This window comes from Anser brachyrhynchus, assembly GCF_964034855.1.
Source record: "Anser brachyrhynchus genome assembly, chromosome: 18".
NCBI lineage: Eukaryota > Metazoa > Chordata > Aves > Anseriformes > Anatidae > Anser > Anser brachyrhynchus.
Window position 1 is genome coordinate 4,365,330 of NC_137711.1, and position 14,875 is coordinate 4,380,204.

Genomic DNA, 14,875 nt, shown 5'->3' on the forward strand with positions numbered 1-14,875 from the left:
CAGAGAACCAGCCACGCGACGCCCACGCAAGGGTTCCCCCAGTCCCGAAGCGCTGAGTGCCTGAGGCTGGGGCTCAGGTAGCAGAAGTTTCGTTGCTTGGGGACCGGTGGGCCCAGGTGATAGGAAAAGCACTTCGGGTCACTTACACTGTGTCCTCTCCTTTCGGACCGATAGGACGCGATTTCCCAGAGCTTTGTTTCGCTGCATGTTCAGGACCTTGTATTTCCTCCCCTGCTCAGCCCCGAGCCTTGTTCGATTTGAATCCGCACGTAATGGAGGTAGCGGGCTTAGAGAAGTGGCTGCTCGGCCTTCCTCCACCCCACCCCTGCACAAAGCCGAACACTTCCTTTTTTCTGAAGCATTGAAATAGCAAGAGAAGGGAAACCGAGCTGTGCGGCAGCTGTAGAGGTTCATGAATATTACTTGAAGAGGAAATTTGTTTTACCTAACCAGAGAACTTCCTGTGTTGGTTGTCTGTAGTTCTAAAGATCTAGAAATTACGTGTAAGGCAGCATGCATGTTGCAGCATTTCCTCATGTGTGTAACTTAAACATCTTCTATGAACAACTTTTGTGCCTCTGACTTTTGCAGCGTTAGTTCAAGGGTTTTCAAATGCATTTTCTTCCTTAGAGGTCAGATTCAGTGAGTGCCAGTATTTTATGAACACTGGTAGAACCTTCTGTGGCCTGGCTCCTCCAGAATCCGATGAGATTTGCTGTTCACCCCATGCCGTAACCCTGAGCACAGACAAATTCAAAAGTGGCTGTTTGGAAAAGATTGAAAAAAAGCAGCTTTAGTAGGATCTTAAAAATCTAGTGAAGGGATGTGGTCTGGAAAAGGGGTTTTTATATAGACTTCTGAAAGTCTGCTGTCTTGTCTTTCCACTGAGGATTGCCTGTGTATGATGGCAGAGTGGTGTTTGAATAGGATCCCAACAGTTGTGAGGGGTGGCAGGGCAGGAGGACCTACAAAGCATTCTGACTTTTCTGACAAGAAAAATTCTTCAGCTGAAGTACAAGTAACCCAATTTGTATTCAGCTCAAGCCTCAGTAATTATCTTGATCTGCTGAGCTAATCTGCCCTTCCCCTGGTCCAAGCTAGTTTCTTTGCCTCCTTCCCTGCTGTAGGTGTACTCTAAACGACTACACTAGCTTGTTTGTTAGCTGCCTGTGGTCTTTTTTTAAAGCTGACTTCACATGCAGCTCTTCACCTGCAGGTGCAGATGAGGTGGTTCAGAACAATAAAAGACGTGCTTGGTCGTTGCCTTTATCCTGAATCCTTCTTTCCTGTCACCTGAATTTAGATCAGAGAAAGTGCAACGCTGACCAGAGATGTACTTGAGCAACATTTTAATGATTTAAAAGGGACCCTAAAGAAGCTGTTGGATGAGCGACTGATGTCACTGCTGCAGGAAGTGGATGCTATAGAACAAGAGAGCATCAAACCGCTGGATGAATGCCAGAAGCTAATAGAGCACGGAGTCAGCACTGCTGATGATCTGCTCCAGGAAGGTAAGGCAGGACCCCATACTCAGCCTTAGTTCTGCCTTCCAGCGTGTCTCTTTTCAAAGTCTTTTCTCAAATGCTCCTGTTAGGATCGGCATATTTGGCTCATTTTGGACTCCTCTCAAATGAAGCATTAAGAAGAGATGAAAAGTTGGGTAGACTGAGGAGCTGATCAATTTTACCTTGTGCTTTAATATTTCACTCCAATCCTAGGATGTACGTGTGTCAGTGTAGCCCTCTCTTAAGGACTGGGAGTATCTGCTTTTGGAAATGTGCCTTGCTGCAGGGGTGTCCTGCACTCCACCACTCTAGAATGAGTTTATCAGGCTACTTTGAAATAAAATACATCTCGGGTACCGTAATAACAAAATGTCTCTGGTCTTACTAAGTTAGCAACTGAGTCCAGTAGAATTTCTGGTGTGAATAAGCCTTAATGTCTGTCCTCTGTAAGGATGAACTTCATCTGTTGTGGACCAATAGTTCTCATTACAGGATAAAATCATTTAAAATTTGAATGTATCTGTCTTGAAAAGTGACATACTGTGCAGACCGAGAGAGCAAACATTTGTCCTAACATTTTGGACTCGCAGAAAGTTACTTGTAGCTTAATGGAATAGCAACTGAAATAAGCACTGTTTTTTCCCTTTAAGTGTGATCACATTCCCAGTAGGGGGGAACATGAGGAATGGACTGGCCACTGTGTGGAAAAGGCTTCTCCAAAAGATTTGACAAAAATAGGTACATGGAGTAGCACTCTCAGTGCCTGTCAGCAGTTAGACGAGATGTTCTTTGAAAGCCCCTTCCAACCTGAACTAATATATTCTCTTCTAAGTTTGTACCCTACTGATGCTAAATACCTAGACAGAAAGGAATGTCACTCTTGACTGTTTTCCCCACGCTGGAGAACCTACTGGGAGCGTGTCTGAGCCGTGACTATGTTGGCAGTTTCCTTGCATTGTTCTCATGTCTCAACTTTAACTTTCTTTCAACATGATCTCAGTTCTGTGAACTAAAGGGTATTGAGCAGCCTCCCTTGGGTAGGAAATGTACCAGCTTGCACTCAGCTGTGAGCTTAGTGCTTAAAAACGTGCTGGTTTGGTACCACTGTGCCTCCTGCTCACAGGAATAGCAACAATATTTAAGGATTAATTTATTGGTTTATTTCTAGCACCACAACTCTGGGACAGTTGGTAATCACCTTGTTTTTATTTTACATCTCAAGCTACTGAATCACAGGGTGGTGACAAAGATCGCCTGTGTTCTCTACAAGTTTCTGTCAGATCTCCTGAGGATCTGACTAGCTGTGCATTTCCCATCCCATGGGTCGCTGTTCTCTCAGCACACGCACACAGGCACTGCTCAGTCGTGTCGTTAAAGTGAGCCGGGATTGCATGAGTCAGAGAGGAGTTAAGCCTCCATGCTTATTAAATTTATTGTTGCCAATTATGACGTATGCTTTTCATTAGAGATTTGTAATGTTTGTAATTCTCCATTTGGAAAAGAACTGAGCTTGCTTATGTTGTAAATTACCATAAAGTCATCAGATAGATGGAGCATACATCCCTGTAAGCTGAAGTGCGGGACACGACTTTATATGGAAAGCTTATGAAAAGATTTCTGTTTATCTCCAGGCTTTAATTCATGGATTATTTCATTGATTATGACAATACTGACTATTTATATTGTAGCAAACAGAGCAATGGTTGAAATCATTTTTTGCTTTTAAGCTTCTGCTTTTTGATTTTCTGCTCAGTGAAGGTGCTTTGCTTTTTTCTTACTTTAAAGCAGATGGAGAAAAGGATTTCTGGCATCCAACCCCAGTTCTGCTACTGCTTGAGACCTGAGGCAAATTATTACATGCTATGGATATGTCTACGGGAAGTCTGAGAGCTTCAGAAGTTGCTAGATAGGCTTTATGTTGTTAACTATAATTTTATTTTCTAGCTAAGAGTCGAGCAAAAGTGCTGAGAATGCTTCATGTTTAATTGGCTGTTCGTGTCAGAACTGGTTATTCTTTGAAGCAAAGAATGCCTTACTTGGACATTTTCTCATTAGTAATATTTCTACCATTTGATTCCAGGAGAGAGTGCAGTCCGTGGAGATGTGGGACAACAGAATGAAAAACTTTGCAACTTTACAAAAAAAGCTTTACATATTCAGCTAGATAGGTAAGATACCGTCACACTGAGGTGGTCAGAGGCAGTGGCACATGTGCTGCTCCTCTGTGGGGATCTTTTCTCCTTTGAAACAGAAGTCCTGTCTTCCATTCCTTTAAGAGATTTATCTGAGCTGTTACTCTCCTGGTTGTTTCATAGGCTTTTTTGGGATTTGGCAGTCGTAGAATGGAGTAGTTTTCAACCTGCATATGTTCTGTAGAAATACCGGCTGTTTATTTGTCAATGGTGAAACTCCTCCCTGTGGAACAGCCTGTGTTATAGAGTATTTACTGAGAAACAGACAGTTTGGTTAGGGCTGAAACGCTGGGTGTTTTCTGAGCCTTTTAAGTTTGAAATGCACGTGCCAATTTCTGCAGCTGTTCGCTCTTTGCAAAGTTTGTACAGATTCAAGTGTATGGGCAAAACATGAATTTGTAGAGGCTGGCCCCTTTCATTACAGCAAACTTTCCTTTCTCAGCTTACCAGAAGTGCCCTCCTTGGTTGATGTGCCTTGTTTATCTGCCCAGCTGGATGACTGCCTTCTTACCATACTGAAAAATGAAATATTCAGACATGGAACTGTAGCATCTCGCCCACCTGTACAGTTAGAGGAATTTGTTGAGAAGCCTGGAGGTATTTTAGTCCGATGGTGTAAGGTAGGTAACATATCCTGGCTGAAAATCATTCAGACTTTGGCTTTCTTGAAAGAAATTGAAAAAGCTCCTTTCATTCTGGATTCTCTGCTGCCTTCAAGGAATAGTGCACTCCAGTGTGTTGTTAGAAACTTCAGAAGAGATTTTTATGGTAACAGCCTCATTTAAAGGCAAGGTAATCTGGTGGTGTTGTGGTTGGTGCTGAGGCTTGTGTCTGCCTGATGGTGACACTTCTGCCTCAGACTCTTGCTGCGTGCCCTGCCTCCATGTGCAGGCACAAGGGGCCAATGCACGAGTGCACCTCTGCTGTGCAGTCTCCTTCCCTGTCTGTGGAAAAGTCGGGAGGAACAGCTGGAACCAGTGCCGCCCCTCCTCCCCACGCTTAAACAAGTGCCAGACGCTGGACAAGCAGGCAGTGCCTCCTCCACCTACTCTTCCCACTAAACAAATAGCAGAGAGTAATCCACCTGTGCTGCTGTTGTACAAACAAGACCAAAGATTCCTGTGTGTTTGACAGATGTGATTCACATGAAGCCATTTGTGCTGTGGAATCGTGCGCTGCTTTTGTATGGCAGCAACAGCTAAGTGCTATTGTGGAGACTGAACCTCATTGCTGGGGTGATGCTTTGGTTTGGTTTGAAGACACTTTAGCAGACCCAGGATTATCATCCAGAGGTGGCTGAACCTGTTCTGTTAGGCTTCTACACCTAAACACATTTCTGTTCTTAGGGAAATAGAGTGGATAGAAAGAGAAAATACTTTAATATTGGCATTAGCTACTCAAGTAGTCTCTCTTTGATACAGGAACTATTTTTGAGTAAACCATTGCTATGTTCTGATGTGGTTTAGTCATTGTTGGACAGCTCTACGCTCCTTGGCAGCATGAAACAAACTTTTGTTTTTCTAGCAGCAGGCAGCCATTCGTCACCTTACCTTGTAAAGTATGTAGATTCAGAGTGTGAAAGCATAGGCGCTATTGTAACATGTAGTCTGATTTTTCTGTGTTATAAGGAGTTCCTGAATTTGGTCATGTTTGAGTGATAGTGGAGCTTTTGTGGGGGAAAAAAAAACACTCTTTTGACTTAGAGATATCAAAGAATTGGAAGTTGTTCCCTGGAACAGTTTATGAAGGATAACTGTGAACTCTTCTTGCTGTTAAAAGTTGGCACTGAATTTTGTCTCCAAATTTGTCTTCAGCTTTTGCTTAAGGATCTTGTTATGTCTCTGCTAGACTGATAAGCTCTGCGTTAAGTGTTTCTTCTGTAGCTACTTCTAAGCTGTGATCAAATTCTTTTTTTATTAGTTGTTTTGGAGACTGATTTTATTTTCTATAAGGCATGCTTTCTGCTCTTTAATACCTTGTGACCCTGAATTGCCTCTGCTGACAGCCTGCAATACGACCCTAATGTGTGCCGCTTCAGAGGTGGAAGGCAAAAAAGAGCAGGGTCACACGTTAATTACATATTAATGTAATACATGTTTCTCTAGGTGGACGATGACTTCGTACCACAAGATTACAGACTGCAATATCGTAAGAGCACTGCCAGTCACTTTGAAGATGTGTATGTTGGCTCAGAGACAGAGTTCATAGTGCTGCATATTGATCCTAATGTCGATTACCAGTTCAGAGTCTGTGCCCGAGGAGATGGACGGCAAGAGTGGAGTCCGTGGAGCGTTCCTCAGATCGGCCGCACCACGCTAGTGCCCCATGGTACTGTTTCCTTGCTGTTCGTCTTCATCTTAATTCCCTGTCATCAGTGCAGTGCTCCTGAAGGTCCATAGCTGAATGGATCTGCTTTTTGTGCAGTGGTGGGGTTTCCTTACCTATGGTATAGGTGTGATGTATGATGAACTATCTGTTCTTTCATCCTAGAAGTTCTTCGCTGAACTTGGATTTCAGCTTGGTAGCATGAGAGGCAGTGAGCTGTTCCAGCAGGCAGCTTAGTGCTTAGCCTTGGAAACCATCTCTGAGACAGTGCTTGCAGGCCAGAAGTCAAGATTTTTCCCCCTTGTCTCTCAACCCTACCTAAAAAAATTTTGATGACCTGCAGTCACATGACAAGTTATCTTGTATTGAGAGAGAAAACTTCAGTTTCATCTTCACTTTCAATTTTGTAAATGCAGTGGGTCACAAAAGTTTTCTTTTGCCTGCGAGAGGACTTCACAGGGATTGCAGCATAGAGTAAACTTCTGGCGAACCCTGTGAGCTGGGAAATATATTATGTGATTGTAAAGGATTTGAAAGAGAAATCTCTCCATCAGAAGAAGGCAAAACCAGCCCCTGTTCTTTACATAGCTTAAGCTTCATATGAGGTAAACTGAGTGGACGTTGCCACTGACTTTATTTTGCACAGACCGTAACTAGTCTAATTGAAGTTCATGCTTCTATTTTTTTTTTCTTTGAAGAATGGACAACTGGTTTGGAGGGTTATAGCTTGAGCAGTCGAAGAAACATAGCACTTCGAAATGATTCTCAGTCATGCGGTGTGCTCTACTCCAAAGCTCCTACTTATTTCTGTGGGCAAACGTTAACATTCAGGCAAGTACTTTCTGGATAGCTTTTGTCTGGTGCATCTACTGTGAACCAAAATTCCTTCTCTTGTCTGTTATATCTTAATTGTATGTAAACCCAAGTCATGATACATGTTTGAATTCTGTATTAGCTCAGACCTAATTAAGGTAGCATGTCTGTGTGAAGTCTGAACTTCTTTCTCATTACTTCTGCTTCCCAGCTCTAGAAGAACACCTGATGTTTTTGTAGAACCTGCACCTATCTAGAACAGACTAGAGTGAACTCCTGAGGGAAGGTGAAATATGGCCCATGGTGAGCAAATCTGTGGAACACTGAGCTTTCTGTTGTTTTGTAGCATCTCTTACTGGCTGGCCAGAAGTCAGTGGAGACTTTCCATCAAGTCTTTTTAGCTTTGGGCCAGTGGGTTCTTTTCTTCCCAGACTATCCACATTTTGATGACTTTGGATGGGAAAACACATGTTTTTTCAGGACAGATAAGGTTGACAGTCTGGCACCGGTGTCTTTAACCTCTGAGAAAATTATTGCTCAGCAGACTCCTGGCATTAGAAGGTCTTGATTGGAAAAGATATCTTGTGAAATTCAAGCTTTTCATTTGATACAGAATGTAATTAAAAACTTTGGCAGCTCTGCTGCCTGTAGTCATTTTCCCAAGATGACACTGTTTAACTGGGTGTGAGGAACTTCCTTATGGGTTTGTCAGCTGTAGTTACAGACCTCAGAGACTCTGAAGCTTTATTCCATCTTTCTTTTGGTTAAATAAAACTACTTGCTGTACAGTAGGCAACCCCCAAAGACAATTTAAGGGCGCTGTGCATGATACTTTTTGTAACATGGTGTGTCATTTCTCCCTTCCTGATAAATTATCTTGACTTGAGATGGTTGTAGCATGAGGATGTATTCAGTTGCCCTGTCTGGGATAGGATAAAAAGACCCAAAGCTTTCATTTGAAATCTGTTGCTAGATATAACATCTTTTGGCTCAGAAGTGCCTGTGAAATTAAAGGCAGAACTTTGAGGTTTCCCTTGGTTCTGTTTCAGACCAACATCCTTTTATCTTTTTCTATTGGTAACACATGAAAATCTTTACAGTTTAGTAATGTGGACTTCTCTCCAAGATGAGATTGTTTCAGGATGGCAGAGCAGTAACAAGCACGTGTCCTTGAGAACTGTAATGACATGAATGTTAAGATTGAAGACAGCGTCACAAATGGTTGTGTTCCTTTTCCAAGGTTTGAGAGTAGCTTCCTGTTTCAGTGTGTGTAAGATTTTGCTGAGCTGTGAGATGTAATATTTGGTGCTTGGTTTCTCCATCTGTTGAAACAAAAGTATATTCACAAGGGGATAAGTGGGTTTTAGAGCAAACCAAGTAAGCGAGGTTCACGTTACAGATGTTTGTGAAGCAGCTTTGTATTCTTCCAGTGCATTCAGGACACAGGAATATCTCATCAGTGAAAAGTGAAGCTGTAATAAATGCAATGCTTTGTATCTGTTTTTAAAAGATAGACTGCTTTAGTTATCCTCTGAGGTAAGGCATTTGGACAAGTTGGAGGAAAAGAGCATTGCTTTAAGTCAAGACTCATCCTGTTTCTCTGCAGCCTTCAGGGAGCTGCCCTTGGGAAGGTGACGTTTCTCCCCAGGGACCAGCTCTGCAGCTGTCTCTGACGTTTCCGCTTGCAGTAGGGAGCCACAGCCAGTCTGGGCAGGGTGCTGGTTTGAGGACATCCAGCAGAGGCAGTGTGAAGATCGGACTGACTGTCAGGAGCCCACCACAACTCTACTTACAGCTATTAAAAGGAAGCGTGTGTGATCACCCATAGATTTACTTCTCTGTGCTCTGAGACAAATGGAAACTGGTGGTGGTTGAACTGTTTCAGTGCGCATATGCAGTGACTGGGACAAAGTCATTTGCTCTGCAGCACTGGAAGCAGTGAGAAGGGATTTGAATGGTGTTCCACTGAACATTGTTCCTAGCACGTAACCAAATTTTAAGTCCTTAGAGGTTATAAAGGCTGGAAAACTTTGTTAATATGGTAGGAAAAATCGGTCCAGTAAAGCAAAGCTTAGGAGATTGTGTAGTGATGCTCTGTACTGTTCTTGAGCTGGCTATTTATCTATCACTGAAAAAACAAAACCAGGCAAGGAGGGAATGGTGATCTATGCCATATCCTGGCCTCCTTTCCCATGAGAGGGAGGGAAGGCCACTGGAGAACTGTTGGTTGGCCCTTGTCTTGAGCAGTCGTGTTGTGCTTCCTCTTTATGGTGTAAGGAAGGTCTGGGTCTTTCCTGCTTGGTGCTAGCTCTCTAGGGGTTAAGGATGGCGGTGTAGTGATGCTGGAAAGCCTGGATGTGATGAATACAGAAGTGCATGATGCGAAACACGGCCTCAGCCTGGATTCACTGAGAGAGCTGAACCTAAATAGTTCAGTTGGTCCTAGACTGGCTCCTGTGTAAACGATCCCAGTCTGGGGGCACCATTGCTCCTACCTCACAGTACTTGCTGTCCTGCTGCTTGTGATATTTTTTTTTCTTCCTGCTGCTGCTGATCCAGGTTACTTTCACAGTACTCTGCAGAAAAGGGTGTACAAAAATGAGTAAGTGTGGGTGCAGATTGATAGGACAGAATTCTTACTTTTTAATGGGTCTCTATGCTTTTTTGTTGTCATTTGTGGGTTGGAAGTAAGTGTTTGTACTGACAGAAATCTTAAGAAAAGCTCCCTTAACTAGGGATGGAATGAATTAACATTACCTTGTGCACAAAGGCTTTGCCTTTCAGATAGCTGTTTATAAAACTTCACCAGTAACTCAGAGTTTAAAATCTAGATTAGGGTACCAAAATTAATTCAAATTCTCATTTAAAGTTGTTTTGGGAAAGCATTGTGGATCATTTTCAAATTAAAATTTCTTGGATATTTCAACTTTTTAATTTTGTTTTGCTTTACAGCACAAGGCTCTTGCTATCTTAGTGATATTCCCAGGAGACTGAAAAAGCTAACAGAGTGCAGCAGTAAAACATGGTTCCAATTTTATCTTCCCTGTTTGTCTTGACAGAGTTAACTCATTGTGTGCCAGTCTACTGCCCAGTTTAATTTTCAGTTCTTAAAAGCTTTTGCTTGGGGTTTTCTGTTGTTTGACAACAACTAAGGATCAGTGCTTCTCTCTCTCTTAAACTGTAAAGAAAATAACCATTGCTTTACTTCCTAGAAAAGACCAGCTGAGTTTCCTGAGTCACTCAGTCTCTCCCAAAACTATGGTTTAGCATCTTTCAGAAAAGGCAGTGTACATGAGAAAAGACCCAAATACAGAAGCACCCTTGCTCAGCGGCAAGAGCCCAATGAATTTGGTGAAAGCCCTGGAGCACAGTGCAGAAGTTTTATATGACAGGATTTCATTGTTACTGGGGATTTCATTGTATGCTTTTGTGTAAAGATCCAGGGTTTGACCTGACTTTTTGCTTGGTAGAATTGAAACTGTGGGACAGCCAGACAGACGAGACAGCCTAGGAGTGTGTGTGGAGCAGCAGAATGGCTACGATTCTTTGCAGCGGGACAAGGCTGTGTGTATTAGCACAAACGGTGAGTCAGTCACATAACTGAAGAATGTGATTTTTTTTCCCCAAATACCGCAGTCCCTAGTCCTTTTTATCCCTGGATAATACACAAGCAACTTCACCCACATTGTGTGTACTCTGCTCATGCAGTTATCATCTTCGGTGAGATCATGATCTCCTGCATGCAGTTACTGCAACCTGTTTGATGTGACAAAAAGCAATGTGACAGGATTGCCTTTCATTTCTACTTGCCTGCAAACCACAGACAGTATTGCATGTTGGTACATACAGAAGATGAGAAATAATGTTTGATACCTTGACTGTTTCAGGGGCAGTATTTGTAAATGGGAAAGAGATGACAAACCAACTGCCTGCTGTTACTTCTGGATCAACTGTGACATTTGACATGGAAGTTGTGCAGTTAGGACCTTCCAGCAATGAGGGAGGAAACTTCAAGCTTAGAGTAACCATTAGCTCTAACAACAGGGAAGTGGTCTTTGACTGGGTACTGGATCAATGCTGTGTCTCTTTGTATTTCGGATGTTCATTTTCATACCCAGGCTGGAAAGTTCTGGTGTTTTAGCAGCTTGTGTGAGTGAAGGGATTCTTGTTCTTGCTATACTGTGTAATGTTAAAACCTGGATTTCCAGCTGTTTGATATCAACAATCTTTTTACTACTTGAACTCCACTATATTGTACTTCTTACTGGATTCATTTCAAAAAAGTAGTTGTGAAACATTGGATTTTTTACTCTGGAAAAAGCTAAATAGGCATTGATGTAGACATTAATTTAAGCAAGTCCATAAGACTTTACCCTTTTTTTTTCTCCTCCAGACTTGATTTTTGTCAGTATTTTGTTGTACTCTAGTCTCAGGGTACGCTTATTGTATGAAATTAACTTCGCTTAATGCTGCTGTTCCGTGAAATAAGCCTATAAACTTTAGGGGGTTGGAGGTAATGGACCAAAGCTTTATTTATACCACTCATAAAAAGAGCAAAGTATTTAGAGCAGTGATGCATTGCTATGCTTTCTTGTACACAATGCTGCCTTAATAACATGAATGGGTAGTGGGTTCTGCATGCAACCACAGTTTCTTCTATGCACGGTACTGTTCATTTGCCCCAAAACAAGGATGTCTGAGCCATGGTGTTTGTTCAGATATGTACCTAGACTGTTAAGTGACTCGGTTTAATGTAAGTGCCTTACTTCCATGTATTTCTTGAACTGTTTTCTGTATTGTTACTTGGAATACATTTTCTAGAGTAGTTGCAGGGTGGTGCTTACATCCTCAACTTAATACTGACACTTGTTTCACATTAGACAAATGCCTACAGTCGGACAGTTATCCTTCTCTGGTCTGAATGTCTTTTCTAGTTATATTTTGCTTTGTAGCTGATGTCAGAGCAAGTCTGGGTGGTGTAGTGCTCAAGTATGACATGCAGATGGCAGCCATGATTCCTCACAGAGCCCCCTTAAGATGCAGAGGCAACTTTCTGCTGTCCCAGCAACAGTAACAGTGAGGTGCTGTTCTTCTGCATGGGACTCCTAGAAATCCCAGCTGTCTGCTTGCACTATTGCACGGGAATGCAAAGCCTCCCCACGTGCTGCTACAGGCACTAGAACCAGCTGAGGCCACACGTGGTGGCGTGTTGTCCGAGCAAGCTGGGACTGCAGCTGGAGGTGTAGGTCAGGAAGTAATGAAGAAGGGCTTAAGGCGGACACCGCTGGCACAGATTTAATCTGTGGCAGTTAAAGTGGAGCAGAGGGTGGTGCTACATTAGCTCTCTCCTCACTGTAGTAGGATGGGATAAAAAATGACTATGCATTAATGTAAAATTCACATAAAGTTACCAGTATTCCCCTTAATAGGCAAATAAGATTCATAATAAGCTTGTCAGATAGACTACTCCTGGTCAAAAGATGAAAGTGCAGTACTACTGCATTTAAAGAGTACTTTGAAGTAAAGCTCACTGAGGACCTTAAAAAAAGGCTTTCCTTACATCAAGTTCAATTAAAAAAATATACATTTTAACATGTTAGAAGGGCAAGTTGTTTTTTAATAAAACCTAGACAATCATCCTGTCCTTTTTTATCAGTTTCAACATCCTGTACTGTCCCTTTATGCTAGCATAAGAAGTTCAATTACATTGTATTAATACCCCCCATATTCAAAGTGTCAGTACAAAAATAGTAGTTGTCCTGCCTGCATTTTGCCCCAAACATTGGTAGTAGGGGTACATGAATTTCAGAAAAGAATGACAGCTGATCTTATTACCATTTACAAGAAAAAAATGAGAAGTTTCAGAGGGATTGAAAGAACATATAGAATTAATTAGAATTTACTATAAAACATGAAGCAAGGATGACTGGACACCCGCAGGTTTATTGTTCTTCTGTGCTAGCAAGGAAACAGTTACAGTTAAACTGAGAATGCTGCAGCTGTTTCACTTTTAGCATATCCTATACATCCAGCGTTCCTTTGAATTATTGTGATGAGTATTGTCAAAATTGTGCTGTATCCCAGCTGCCACATCTTAAATATGGTTCTTTTGCTATAGCTGTGAAAGTCGAGTAGATGATCAAACCGTATCAGTTGTGTCTAGGGGATCAGGCTGTCATTCCAGCCAGCAGCCAACTTGAATCTTGCTCCAATTAGTAGTGCTGGTAATTTTACTAGTAAGACTTCAGGTGTCAGGTACTAGTTGTAACTCAGTACTTTTACTGTATGGAAATTAAAATAGTGAATATCTACATTTCTGAGGAATAAGCAGCTCAGGTACCTTTTCACCTGCTTTCAGAGGGTCTAGTCAGACTTGATTCTGCAGGATATTTACCAGCATAATAGATCGTGAAATTTAAGTCTCGAATTCAGGTACTTCCAGAGACAGTAATGCCTTGTCAGTTTGTTCAGAATATACACAGAAAGCAGCTTAAGATGACTGTGAAGGGCTCCCCAGGAGGCCCCTACTGTTCCCCTTGAGAGCTGAGGATGACAATAGACTAAACAGTTCTTCTGACTTAAGTTTTTAAGCTGCATCTTGAACAGGGCCAGCTTGCCAATTTTGTATTTTTAACTGAACATAAGACTAGCTGCCCAGATCACAAATTAGGTACTGTACAACCACCTCTTAAGAGCGGCACATCTCAAACCTGGGAGGGGTGAAGAATCTCAGGGCAAGACCTGAGTAAGAAAATAAGGTATCCAAAGAACCAATATAGGCTTGGATTAAAAAAAGGGTTAAGTTATTTCACAGCAGTGTTCAGCTAGATAGAAGACTTGGCACATCCTTTACAGTTTTTCACCTCTAGCTATTTGAGCCTTGCAAGGCTTTAAGAGTGTTAACTGCCTATGAAAGCCTGAAAGTTGCTTTCTGAAGCTAGTACATTCTCTTACCTCAAAACTAAGACATTTGTGTCAAGTGAAATCTGAATTTTTTAATAAAGTTTTATCCCACAGCTGTGTACGTTGTAGTAAATTGTTGATCGGGGCATAAAATTGGGCATCGCTGAGTCCACCTAACAAGAACATAAGTGCATTCTATAGCATTGCATGTCTTAACAAGAGCTCCTCCATTTTTCATCATTTTCATCTTGTTTCTCAGAAGTCCCACATATTTTTTGAGCAACTGTTTACTTCCCTGTAAAGTTTAGATCTAAACTGACATTTCTTGCAAAAATATTTTTCTTGCTTTATTAGTGAAAGCATTTCTCAACTACTTCCCTCAATATTCTATCTTACTAATGTGTTAATGTGTCTCTATTTTACTGCTCACATTTCCTTAGTTACATTAAATGTTGCAAATCTACAAAGTAGATTTTGGCTACCATTACTGATAATCAAGAAGCAGGTGTTTAGTCCTCTTCGAGCTAGGTCCACGTTGAACTAGAAGCTTTTCTTACTCCCTTAGTTCTGCTTTATCTGCAGCCTGCTCCCTTTCTTTGGTGTCTTTTAAAGGGAACATAACTCATGAAACCAGTAAATAAGGTAGCTGTCAGGGTAGCTTCCTCTCAAATACAACATTCATATCAACAACTTACTTCTTGATAAGATGTAGAGTATTTGTCCTGAAGAGTACAGCTTCAGTCTTAAATCAAGCAACTTATGAACAACAGATAACACAGTCTTGGAAGGGAAGACTTACCTGCTTCATCAAAAACTCTTGCTTTCTTGGTTGTGCCAGCACGGAAGAGCAGATTTATAACCAGGAGCTGGTCCAACAGCAACACGTTCGTCCCAACACTTGTTGATGATGGCACCAAACTGTTCTGTGAATCGAGAAACACTTAACTTTGAACAATATTGTCAAAAGTGTCCTCATAGAATGCCTTCTACATTCTCAGAGTTAAAATCATTTTTTTTTTGTTAAGTGATTACTCCAACGTAGTAATGAGCACTGTTCAAATTGCGACTGCTTCATTCCAGGCAGTGAATCTCTGTCTTCCTCCCCCCACCTGACAATATCTTGAGCCAAAATGGTAA

At 41.8% G+C, this 14,875-nt stretch overlaps 2 protein-coding genes across 2 annotated transcripts in view; one reads left to right on the plus strand and one right to left on the minus strand.

Moving 5' to 3' along the window:
- The window catches only part of ATAD5 (ATPase family AAA domain containing 5), a 20,260-nt gene extending 19,022 nt beyond the window's left edge, over nucleotides 1-1,238 (minus strand). The window contains exon 1 of the mRNA XM_080561181.1: nucleotides 147-1,238. The gene's annotated coding sequence lies outside the window, so the exon portion shown is untranslated. The remainder of the gene's footprint in view (nucleotides 1-146) is intronic.
- CRLF3 (cytokine receptor like factor 3) overlaps nucleotides 1-13,851 on the plus strand; it is a 14,631-nt gene extending 780 nt beyond the window's left edge. The window contains exons 2-8 of the mRNA XM_080561253.1: nucleotides 1,304-1,511; nucleotides 3,586-3,673; nucleotides 4,140-4,317; nucleotides 5,803-6,025; nucleotides 6,721-6,853; nucleotides 10,306-10,418; nucleotides 10,723-13,851. Coding sequence (XP_080417379.1) covers nucleotides 1,304-1,511; nucleotides 3,586-3,673; nucleotides 4,140-4,317; nucleotides 5,803-6,025; nucleotides 6,721-6,853; nucleotides 10,306-10,418; nucleotides 10,723-10,976 — 1,197 coding nt within the window. The 3' untranslated portion in view covers nucleotides 10,977-13,851. The remainder of the gene's footprint in view (nucleotides 1-1,303; nucleotides 1,512-3,585; nucleotides 3,674-4,139; nucleotides 4,318-5,802; nucleotides 6,026-6,720; nucleotides 6,854-10,305; nucleotides 10,419-10,722) is intronic.
- The last annotated feature ends 1,024 nt before the right edge of the window (nucleotides 13,852-14,875 follow it).